The sequence below is a fragment of the Psammomys obesus genome, unplaced genomic scaffold (genome assembly GCF_907164565.1).
Source record: "Psammomys obesus unplaced genomic scaffold, mPsaObe1.curated_primary_1811, whole genome shotgun sequence".
NCBI lineage: Eukaryota > Metazoa > Chordata > Mammalia > Rodentia > Muridae > Psammomys > Psammomys obesus.
Genome location: NW_026587216.1, coordinates 38,606,495 through 38,619,113, shown reverse-complemented (window position 1 = coordinate 38,619,113; position 12,619 = coordinate 38,606,495). Strand labels below are relative to the sequence as shown.

General features: G+C 39.2%; 1 protein-coding gene across 1 annotated transcript in view; it reads right to left on the bottom strand.

The window, feature by feature from the left end:
* Positions 1–12,619, bottom strand: part of Rab2a (RAB2A, member RAS oncogene family) — a 64,080-nt gene that overhangs the window by 34,446 nt on the left and 17,015 nt on the right. Inside the window, exons 2-3 of the mRNA XM_055603530.1 lie at positions 11,526–11,597; positions 4,460–4,527 (exon numbers count right to left, since the gene is read on the bottom strand). Of these exons, the coding sequence (XP_055459505.1) occupies positions 4,460–4,527; positions 11,526–11,597 (140 nt within the window). The remainder of the gene's footprint in view (positions 1–4,459; positions 4,528–11,525; positions 11,598–12,619) is intronic.

Sequence of the window (12,619 nt, the reverse complement as noted above, 5' to 3'; positions counted from 1 at the left end):
TTATCTCTGATTGTTAGGCATTTATCTCACAATGAAATGCAAGCCATGCAAACAGGAAAAAAAACCATAAAAACAAAATTAAAAAAGAAAGTAGAAAGAAAAATAAGGTAATTCTGGGAGGAATGGAAATGTGTATACACTGAATAACAACATCCTAACACTTGAACATGGGGTGTGGGGAGAAAACAATTTCTTTTGATTTGAGTCTCCCATGGCCCAGGTTGTGCTTGAACTCCTGATCCTCCTGTCTCAGTTTCCTGCGTTATAGGTGTAACCACCTGTAGAGCAGGATATTAACTTTTTAAGCCTGACAAAACAATGCTCAGCCTTTAGTTATTTTTCCACAGAGTACTCTAAACAGTTTTGATATTATTCTAGCAGGATTGAAGGAAGAGCCTGAGGAATAAAAGGAAAGGTCCAGTATTAGCACTGATCATAAAAACTAAAGAACACCTTTCAACACTAGGTGTCATAGAGAGTTCCCACTGTATTGACCAATATCCTACCTACAGAAAACATACTCAAAAGTTCAAGATGTGTCTTTGCAACATATCTCAAAGCAAAATAACATCAAGGTCCCATTTTAGTCTCCTATAAAAAGTAAAATCTTCTAAGGTTACCTATGAATCATAGAAAACTAAAAGTAAGCAAAGGCTTCCCAAGAAAGCACTTTACTTATTTCTTCTGTAACAAGAAGATACTTGATAAGCTAGGGTCAGATGGAAGGGGAGGAGGAGCTCCCCTAGCAGTGGACTTAGAAAGGGGCAGGGAGGAGATGAGGGAGGGAGAGTGGGATTGGGAGGGAATATGGGAGGGGGCTACAGCTGGGATACAAAGTAAATAACCTGTGATTAATATAAAAAATAAAAATTATAAAAAAATAAATAAAACAGTTGACCCACTAAAAATATAACAAGGCTATTAAAAAAAACAGATATACTACAAAAACATTTATGATAAGGGAAGCCTTTTTTTTTCACTCAGGTACACTAAGTGTTCGACCAATCTTATTTCTGATATAATCCATTGAAGAGTTTTAGAATTCAAGTATGAAAGAAAAAAAAACTTATAAAAATATGAAGAAATTACAAAAAAGAAAGAAACAAGGAAAAGAAGGAGAAGGAGATGCAGCTCAGTTGATAGAGCATGTCCTAGTATGAACAAGGTACTCAGTGTACTAGCATACAAGGTACTCAGCAGTAAAGCATGGGGACACACAAACACACGGAGACACTAAGACTATCTAAGGCAAAGCCTCAAGAGACAACGTTTAGGCTTAATATTATTGTTGTTACATTGATTTATGTAGTGTGTGTATGTGTGTGGAAGCGGGTGTGCAATGGCACGTATGTAGGGGTCAGAGAGCAATGTGCAGGAGTAAGTTCCTTCCTTCCAGTACATGAGTTACAGGGATCCAATTTAGGTTATCAGACTTGGCAGCAAGTGCCTCCAACCAAAAGGGAGTATTTTCTGCTGCATTAAAAACATTATATAACACGCCACTCGGCAGAGCAAGCCAGACTACGTGCGCGCTTTGTTTCGTAGGCATGCCTTCATAACGTAAGGAAGAAAGGAAAATAGAAGAAGTCCCATTTCCACTTTCTCCAGCAAGAGAGAGTTCAGGACCAGTCTGGGCTTCATAGTGAGATCCACTCAAAAAGTGGGGAAGAACTGGTCCTGAATTTTTGATCTCCTTGTCCTGAGGTCCCTGGGTATAAGATCACAGGTGTGTCAACTCCCATATAAAAACAGAGGGTGGAGATTAGCCCTCCGCCCTGTTGGAGATCATACTTTTAAGTCTCTACAAAAGAAAGACTTTGTATATACTGTTTTTATTATGATATTTCCTTCCTGCCTTCCTTCTTTTAAGATGCTAGGGGTGGAACACAGATTCTTAGGCAAGCGCTTGATCTATGAGACACACACTTTCAAGCCTTTCCATGTAGTGCCCCCTGCCTTTTTCCTGTTTGTTTCTCTGAGACAAAGCCTAATGTAGTCCACACTGGCCTCTAATTCACATATAGCCGAAGATGACCTTCAATTCCTGATCTTCCTGCTTCTAGGATTACAGACATGTGCCACAGTGTCCAGGCTTTCCACAGTTTTGATTTGAAATCATGTTGCCTGAGAAAATCTCAATCAAAACTGTTGGGCCAGGGATACACCTCAGTTAGTACAATGCCTACCACACAAGTATGAGGACCGGGCACAGACACCAGTCCTCATGTAAAAAGCTTATAAACCCAATACTTTGGAGGTAGAGGGGGAAGTGGATACAGTAGATCCTTGAAACGCAACTGATGTGCTCCAGACTCTGACACACACACAGACACACATGGAAAAACAAAAGAAACAAGCAAAGCAACCAAGGTGGACCATGATCAAGAAAGTAGCTAACACCGACCTCTGGCATCCCCGAATACCTACACGTGCACCAACACGTCCATACATCACATGCAGGGTTAGGATGCTTTAGGTTCAGAGCCCAAACCCTTAAGACATATGTAAGTGACGGGCAGCGCTGGTGCACACCTTTAGTCCCCACGCTCAGGAGGCAGAAGCAAGTGGATCTCTGAGTTCGAGGCCAGCCTGGTCTATAGAACTAGTTCCAAGATAGCCAGGACTACAGAGAAATCCTGTTTCAATAATGCTCCACCCTGCCCCACAAAGTGAAAAGCTAGCATTTCATTGAAGAGAGGTCAGAAGGCATAAGAATGCAGTCCAATGGAGAATCCAAGACAGAGCAGATAGATATAGTGTTTATCATCTGAAGGACAACTGTGACACACACACACAGGAAATTATCCTGCAAACATTCTCAACAACTTGCTTGGTCTCGGTAATGCAGTCTGAGACTGGCTACTTTCTTTGAATACTTTCTCGATAGCTTCTGTATTGTCAAATGAGAAACTAAAACTGAGTGAATAGAGGAAAAGAGACCAGAGGTATATGATGATTACATTCCCTGTATTCCATAAGGCTCATGCCAACTCTTGATTCTCAGCTATCTACTTGCATGAAACTGGACTGACTTTGTATGCTTGAACTAAGCACACGCAGGACTTGCTGTACGAGACTACTCCAGTATCTTGTACTAAGCAGACATTAGAGGTTTTAAAACCTTAACATTATGTCAGTCTTCTCACTACAAAATAGAGTTGATTAGTTTTGCTTTGGAATAGAATTCATTTAATAAGTACTGCATTATTTATCCTCATAAATAACCAGTTTATCAATACTATTTTCAAATGAATTAGAGACTGAGGATATAGCTTGGTGCTAGGCCACTTGCTAAAAGGCATAACGCCTTGTGTTAGATCCCCAACACCAAAAGTAAAAGCAAAAACCTCGAGTATCTAATAAATACCTAATAAATTTTAGTTTTTAATATAGAACTATTTATAGTGATAATCCATAAAAGCTAAAGTTCTTTTAAGTTTATAGGGGGTTTGAAAATTGCTGCCTTATGGCATCTACTGTAACTTTACATTTATATATCTAAAAAATATTCATTCATAAACAATTTTTTAAAGAGAAAAAATAGGGGGCTGGAGAGATGGCTCAGTGGTTAGAACACTGACTGCTCTTCCAGAGAATCCAGGTTCAATTCCCAACACCCACATGACAGCTCACAACTGTCTGTAACTGCAAGATCTGACACCTTCAGACAGCCAGACATGCAAGACAAAACACCAATGCATATAAAATAAAAATAAATAACTTTTAAAAAGGAAAAATAGGTTACTGAGTATACTACAAGAGGGGTCACAAAGCTGGGCAGTCAGTGGAGTAGTGTTTGCAGCTTCAAATTATCTTCTTATTCTGAGTTCATATTAGAAAATGACATTTAAAGCCATATAGATTACATGTAGTATTTGTTCATCAAATGAGGACGGTAAAAGAAATACAATATTAAATTAGGAGGTTTCCAGTAGGATCAATAACTACATAATAGTAGTATTTTTATTTTACATCACATTTCCTTTTTTTTTTTTTTAAATCTAGACTTGGTGATAAATTTTCTTCAAAATACAATTTCTAGGGGCTGGAGAGATAGCTCTATGGTTGAAAACAGTTGCTGTTCTCACCCACATGGCAGTTCACAACCCTCTGTAACTCTAATTCTGGGGCATCTGATGCCCTGTTCCGGCCTTCATGGGCCCCTGCATGTGTGTGGTGTACATATGAAAATTCACACATATATACTCATGCACTCACAGATGCATAACAATAAATAAACACTTAAATATTATACATCCATACAGCTCCTATTCAGACCACAAAGCCTAAGGATTCACCCAGTTTCTCTACCAATACTTAGTTCCTGCATGCACATCTACCTGTTGAAATCACTAAATAATTAGAAAAATCTTTTCTAGTCCATTTCATTTCATTTCAGGGCTATACAAATTTGGTGTCTGGCAAGCATTCAAGGCATTTTGATAAATGTTACACTTACTGTATCCCAGATCTGGAGTTTTATCTGTTTCCCATCAATCGTTATCATTCGAGCACCAAACTCTACACCTGAATAGAACAGAAAAATAATTTGTTAAAGGAACTCAGTGAAATACTTCACACTTGACTATGAAAACACAAAATGTTTGTTTTGGGGATATGTGATCAACATATGTGTTAACCTTGGAACATATATATGCTAAGTCAGAGGTACTCTGAAGCTGTCTCTCACTTAAACCAAATCATTATCATCTAGACTCTACGTAATCCAGACACTACAGCGCATTTTACTACTCTATTTCCAGGTCTGTAATTTCAGCACTTGGGAAGCAGGAAGGACTATTTTGAGTTTGAAGCTATCTAGACTACACAGCAAAACTACATGTTAAAAACAAACAAACAACTAAAAAACCCACAGAAGCCAGGCATAGTGGCACATGCCTTTAATCCTCCATGGGTGGCAGAACCAGGTGTATTTTCTCAAGTTCAAGGCTAGCTTGGCCTACAAAGAGAGTTCTTGGATAGCCAAAACTATATAGTGAGACCCTGTCTCTGAAAATCAATCAATCAATCAATCACAATTACAGTTAGGCACTGTAGCACATATTTGTAATCCCAACACTGAGTCTGGACAATCAGGAGTTCAAGGCCATTATCAGCCACACAGTGAGTCTGGAACCAGTCTGGGTTAGATGAGACCCTCTTCCAAAAAAGCAAAGCAAAAACAAGAAAGTATTTCCACTTCAGCACCTTACAATCCTTTTAGCTGTGATTTGCTAATTTGACTCCCATGATATTCAGCCTGATATGGTTTTCACTCTATGTTTTAATATTTATTTATTTTGGGGATGTATACAGTCAATATGTAAAACTAATGCTGATGTTCATGATTTTCAGGTTCAGAAATATTGGCACTCTAAAGAGTCATGAGGTACTAGAATGAAAAATGCAAAACTGTAAAATCATGCCACAGAAAAAAGAATGTTTACACATCTGCTCACCTACACAAATGTATATTCATTAGCATATGTGCTTTTTCATATCTGTTCTGGCTAGAGACGCAAATAAAACAACCATCTAATGGCACAAAAGTCATTCAAAGAAGTCAATAAATAAGCCAATTAAATAATTATCTATGTATGTGCATGTATGTTGTCTGTGGATGTGTGGATTTCACAGGGTGCATGGAGAGAACCAGAGACAACTTCCGGAGAATATTTCTCTCCTCTCACCATATGGGTCCTTGGGTTCAAACTCAAGTTTTTAGGCTTGGTAGCAAGAGCCCTCAATCACAAACATTTCATAGGCCTACAAAATATACTAGTATTTCAAAAAAATTTTTTAGATTGACAAGATAATTAATAACTACTTTTGTTGTTTTCATTGACAAAATTGGAAAACAGTAAGCTGACAGGGTGAAAAGAAAAGGTATCTTTACCACACTGGTATGGAAGCCATTTGGATGTGACAGACGCCTATTCAACAACTATGTACAGCTTAATATGCACAGTGGTGGAGGGGTTAACGACAGACTTCAAGACATAGTAGTGGAAAACTGGGTATAGTGGTGCAAGCCTGTAATTCTCCACTTAGGAAGTGGAGACAAGAGGACCAGGAGTTCAAGGCCATCCTCAGCATCCTCAGCATCCTCAGTCTTGAATCTAAGACCATATTGGGACTTTGTCTCAACAAAACACTACCACTACCACAGAAGGGAGGGAAATGGGAAAGTTGGGGGAAGGAGATTGGGGATTAAAGGAGAGGGAGAGAGAGCTAGTATGATAGTTTGAATGAGAATGCCCCCCTTAGGCTTATATATTTGAATGCTTGGTTCTTAGTTGGTAGAATTATGTTGGAGATGGTCTCACCGGGATGATGGGCTTTGAGGTTTCAAAAGCCACTCCAGGTCTGGCCTCTCTTAGCTACTGATCCAATGCCATGCCTGTCTGTATGCCGCCATACTCCCTACCACGATGGTCAAGGACTCACCCTCTGAAACTGTAAACAAGCTCCCAATTAAAACATTCTTTCTTTTGTTGTTTTGTTTGTTTTCAAGGGTCTCACTATGTAGTTCTGGCTCTCTTGGAACTCACTCTGTAGACCAGGCTGGCCTTGAACTCAAGATCTGCCACTCCTTGCCTCCCAAGTACTAGGATTAAAGGTATTTGCCAGTAAGTCCAGCTAAATAGTTTATAAGTTGCTCCAGTCATGGTGTCTCTTCACAGCAACAGAAAAGTAATTAAGACAACTAGCTAACATTTAAGGGCTGGGAAATTATGATGGTAGTTATGTGCGCATGCATCTAAATCCCCACAACCAGGGCAGAATTGGTAAGATGAGCAGCTGACCCTGGGCCTACATACAGTCTGATCAGTAGCTTCCAGTTAATAAATGGGTCTGTACCAAATTGAAGCAGTGAACTTTATTTCCCAAAGAACTTGAATTTACATTTACAAAAACCTTTAATTTTTTGGTTTATAGTGACTATCTTGTCAGGGGAGGTGGGGGGTGGGGAGAAAACCCCACTGGAAATGTGTGGTCCAGAGGCAGAAGTTCCTATCTTCTTAAAAGCTTATGTTCCTCTTCTAGCCAGATCCAGCTTCGCCCTCCCACAGTTTTTGTGGGGCACAAAGAAGTACTTAAAACAACAAAGTCTCATTCTGCTTAACCATTAGGTGGATTTTGATACTTGGGATGAAATATGAAAAACTCTAGTGCGAACAACTCTACTTCCCTAGAGTTTTTGGTGAGAGAGGTACCAGAGTCCCTAAAACAATACAAACTATTGCCATTACTCTAGGCTGCCCACCAAAACTTACACGGTGAGATCTTGTTGCTCAAGGCACCAGATACTTTGGTCAAAGGATATAAATTAATCTAGCTGGAATTGACCTGGAAGCTTCCTTTCCACTGGCTGGCTTTCATAGCGCTATGAAGGCTATGCAAGAGAAAAGTTATCAAAATCTGACCTAGGTGTGATTACTGTGAATTACAAAAATTGACTGGCCTGGTAAGATATGCCATTGGTGCAATAATCTCATGAATATCATGTGAATAAACAACTGCTTTTTGACTGGATTTAAAGCCCACTCCATAGGAGAAAATATATACTCTGGACCGTAAATGTGGCCGAGAACATACGACGAAGGAGGCCATAGGTCGTAAAGGAGAATCTACTATTATTATTTCACTAAATGGACATAGATGGACATAGTAGGAAATTGCCTTCTAAATACTTACATTTACACCTATAGAACAGTGCAGCCTTCTTTCAGCCAGTCTTTAACAGAGAAGCTTCTTTTTGCAGTGCACAGGGTTAATGCAGAGACTCACAACTACCCAAAGTATGGAGAATAAATGACTATGGAGTACCTGACATTAAGCAAGACATCTACATCATATCTACCTCCAAGCCTCAGGAAACATTGTAGACAGGGTCTGGAGAAGACTGCCTTGCAACAGAGTGCTAAAGAGTACCTTCTGGACATAAAACAGCCGAGAGACTCATGAGCTAACTGCAGCTGTGTGCATCTCATCAAATTTCATCACGGAAGAAGGAGGGCTCAGGAGGCCCCACCCCTCCCCGAAGGACAGTTAGTGGTGGCTGGAGGCAGGGGTGTCACTTTCTTCCGTTTAACCACTAATAAGTTGTTCCTGCTCCAGTAACTAACTTTCCACCCATGCTTAAGCAGGCAGCCTTATTTAAGATCAGGGGGCTACACATTAAAAGATACGAAAGTACGAGTGGAGCTTGCTGAGAAGGGTTTCAACAGAAGAAGAAATAAACAGGATATGAGCAACATGGGCTAAAATTCATTATATATAAATACACACACACATACATACACACATTTACACACATACATATGAAACTTAAAAAATCGAAAAAAAAAGATTGTGATCATGAATTAAGATGTAAAGAAGGAAGGTATACCAACTAGGGTCTTGGTCAGAAAAGCAGCAATTATACTTAAATATTTAAGTGCCTGGTAAAGAGAATTGGTTACAACGTAGGAAGAGGCAAGAGACTCAAAGAAGATATGAGCCACAACAGGAAACTGCTGCTGTTTCTTGATCAGGAGGACACAGGGAGAGAGACTGGGTTAGAGCTCAGAAGCCATACTAGAAAAGGCTTGCCAGGCCAGGGACAGGAGCTGAAGCAATGGAGAACATAAAGAATCCGGGGAAAGAATGAAATAAGAAAGATCCCTGACTTCTCTTTTCTTTTTGCCTCTGATTTCCTAGTGTCTGCCATCAGCCAGCAACCTAGAGTGGAGTCCGCTGTCAGAATGTCAAACACCTTTAGTCTCTCTTTACAAGTACAGTATATGCCATTTTCTGACAGGTTCAGGTCCCTTTACTCTACTGGGTGACTGCAGCAACTTAGATATTTATGCACGAGTCAATGAAGAGGAAGAACAGCTTTTAGAAATACTTTACATTAAAAATAACTATTTACTTAGTCATTTTAGGACATACTCTTTCCTACAAGTAACTACCAAGGTTTCAAATCCGTTGAGCAAAGAAAAGAAATGAACTTTTAAAAGAAAAAAATAAAAAGAAGTCACGGAACTAAACAGCATTACCAATTTTACCAATCATCACTATATAGACTTAAACTTATCAAAACAAGTAGGTTATGGATATTTCTATTGATATAACGTTTTTCTGTTGTGGTGGTTTGAATGGCCTTCATAGGCTCATATCTGAATACGCTAAGTATTCATAGTCCCTAGTTGGAATAACAGTTTGGGAAAAATTAGGAAGCATGGCTTTGTTAGAGGTGTACACTAGGTGTGAACTTTGAGGTTTCAAAAGGTTTGTGCCATTTCCCAGTGCCTCCTGCTTGTGGTTCAAGAAATGAGCACTCAAGCACTCAGCTGCTGTTGCTATCATGCCTTCACTCCATCAGTGACTCTAATCCTTTGGAACATAAGCCCAATCAAATGCTTTCTTTATTAAGTTGCCTTGGTCACAATGTTTTATCACAGCACCAGGAAAAGCAGCTAACACATCACACATCTTTTTAAAAAGTATCTTTTACTTACTGATTCCATACATGTAAACAATAGATCTTGACCATATGCACCCCCAATTCTCTTTTCCCACTGTCCAAACGCATCCCCTTTCGGATGCATGTCCTCTCCATGTTTTCTGAGACAGGGTTTCTCTGTGTAGCCCTCTCTACCCATGTAGGTCAACTCCAACAAACAAATGAACAAATAATCAAACAAAAACAAGAAAACAACCACTTTACAAAGTAGTGGGTTTCTAAAATAGTTTTTCACATAACAGTTTTTGCTTAGCCCATCCCTCACCACTTCTCTAGTTTCGGTCTTTTGAAATAGGGCTTTGTGTTGCCTAGAATAGTCTCAAACTCACTATGTAGGTTGTTTGGCCTTGAACTTCTAGATCCCCCTGTACTTACTGTTAATGAAAGCTGCAATCAGTAAAGTAACACAATCAACAGAACTAAGAGGCTGAGTGTGGCAAAACACAACTGTGACCCCAGAATTCAGAAGGGGAAGGCAGAAGTACTGCAAATTCAAGGCCTGTCTGAACTACATTTTGGGATGTTTTAAACAAACAGTAACAAAATAAGCACAACTCCCTAACAGAAATAAGCAACCAGTGAGAGAATACTGCTAAGCAAAAGAACTGAGACTTCCAATTACTCCTTTTTTCCATTTTTAACTTAATCCCAGTTGTTAGCAGGTTGCAGCATAAAAGAATCATACACCTAGATTCCTTACTAATCAGGAGATCCCCCCCACCCAATCAGTTGCTTTCAACATTCCTCATGTTGTGACCCTTTAATACAGTTCCTCATGTTGTGGTGACCCCAACCATAAAATTATTTTGTTGCTATTTCCTGTCATTTTGCTACTGTTATGAATTGTAAATATCTCATATGCAGGATATCTAATGTGCAACCCCCATGAAAAGGTCATTCAAGCTCCAAAGTGGTTGTGACCCACAGGTTGAGAACCACTGCTCTAAACTGTCTGTCCATCTGTCTGCCTGCCTGCCTCTGCCCATCTGTCCCCCCACCCACCCACCCATCCATCTAGACAAATTATTTTTTTTTAAAGTGACATCTTGCTACATAGCCCTGGCTGGCCTGGGACTCACTATGACGACGATGCTAGCTCTGAACTTGTGAACCTCCTGTCTCTGCTTCCCAAGTACTGGGTTTACAGGATCATGCCACCATGCCTGGCCATCAATATAATTTTCAAACACATTATGACTATCTAAAATGTTTAGGTTTTCACCATTTTAAATTTGCAGCTTTGGGGCTGGAGTGATGGCTCCAAGGTTAAGAGCACTGGCTGCTCTTCGAGAGGTCCTGAGTTCAATTCCCAGCACCCACATAACCGTCTATATGAGATCTTGTACTTTCTGCTGGCATGCAGGCAGAACACTGTATATGCCATAAATAAATAAAATAACTCTTTAAAAAAAAGTATTTCATTAAAAAAAATTGTAGCTTTATATACTGATAAAAACTAGCAGTAACACTATATAAAATAACAGTAACACTGAGTGACTATTTGTTACTAGTGTCTATCTCCTATGCACTTCATAATCGGCCGATGGTCCTGGTTAATAATTACAGGCAAGCATGCAGTATTTGCCATACTGCAGGGCACTGTTCAGTGCTTTACACTTTCAGTTCATTTGCTGCTCACAGTAACTTCGTGGAGTTGGTACTATTATCTCTAACACACAGATAGAGCTGAAATGTGAAGTGGTGAAGGAGTTTGCCCAATTACTGACAGACTTGATTTAATTTCTGTAAGCTCTTACAACGGTGCAGTTTTGTGTCTTAATAGTATGATTCATAATTATTTAATTATATAATTATTCATAATTATAATTGAAATCTTCTAACCCTGTATGAAAAGTTAGTCAATATTCATTTTTACTATATGGATTTCTAAAAAGTAATGGAGACTAAATTCTGCACAACAACAAATCTAGTTTCACTGCTTGTACAACAGACCCACTAGTACACTGTACATAAGCATTTCAGAACTTTTAATGTTTTCTTTTAGAAAACTTACCAATTGTGAGGTCATGCACCGGCTGAAACCTCTTGTCTGTAAACTGTAGCAATAAGCATGATTTACCAACACCTGGAAATTAAAAAAATAAATAATCAGAGGAAAAATATAAGCATAGACATTAAGACTGACCTTACAAAAGCAAGTATAAGTAGCAGCAAGGGGTTTTGCTGCTGTGAATAGTCAGCCATTATTTGCAGTTCTCAACTTTTCAGAATAACCCTTTTGCCCTTTCTTATTCATTAGCTCTTCATGCAGAGGAGGCAAGGCAGCTAAATTCCTAGAATAGCAACTAGGTCTTAGCAGTCCCCACCACAGCACACCCAGGAAAGTTGGATAAGACATGTGTCCTCTGTATCATTTACAAATTGAGGATAAGAATGCATGTATCTAAGAGTTGGGAGAGTTAAGTCAGTTAATATACAAAGTACCTAGAACACAGAGTGACTTTAGAATTCATTTACTATCTTATTTAATTAAAAAGTCTAAAGCTGACAGATTTTTACCAAACTTTCACTTGTTTATGCCAAGCTGCCTCTAAACATCTGTGCTTCCTGAGTCCCTCCCATCCTAGAGCAGGTCCCTGTTCTTCACAGGAAGGGCACAGCCTTTTCTGTAGGTCCTGAGAGCGAGGGGCCTTTTTTATCTCCATGTTTAGGCTTCTCTTTGTACTAAATCCTTTTCTGCAATGGACAAATCTTCAAGACTTTCCATATTCAAAACACACCTATGTTTCTTAAGAGAGGATAAATTAATCTTGCTCTGCAGACTCACAGATGCCACATGAAGCAGTTAGTACTTTGAGAGTGTTTATAAAGCAAAGACACTGCTTTCCTCAGCAAACAGAAAACTCCCACCTGGCCCAGGGCTCTGTGGAGCTGATCACCTCCATTCATGAAGACCTTTCTTTCATTAGCTGGATGTAATCTTTGGTGGACTTACTTTTATTTCTGAAAAGGCAGTTATTACTAACTTTAATTTCCACTATCAGTATTTAAATGCCCATTTTCATCTCCTTCATAAGCAAAGTTCCTTGGGGAAAAGATCTGAAATGTAGTCATCTTTTCTTCTTTCAAAGCACCTGATGTGGAAAA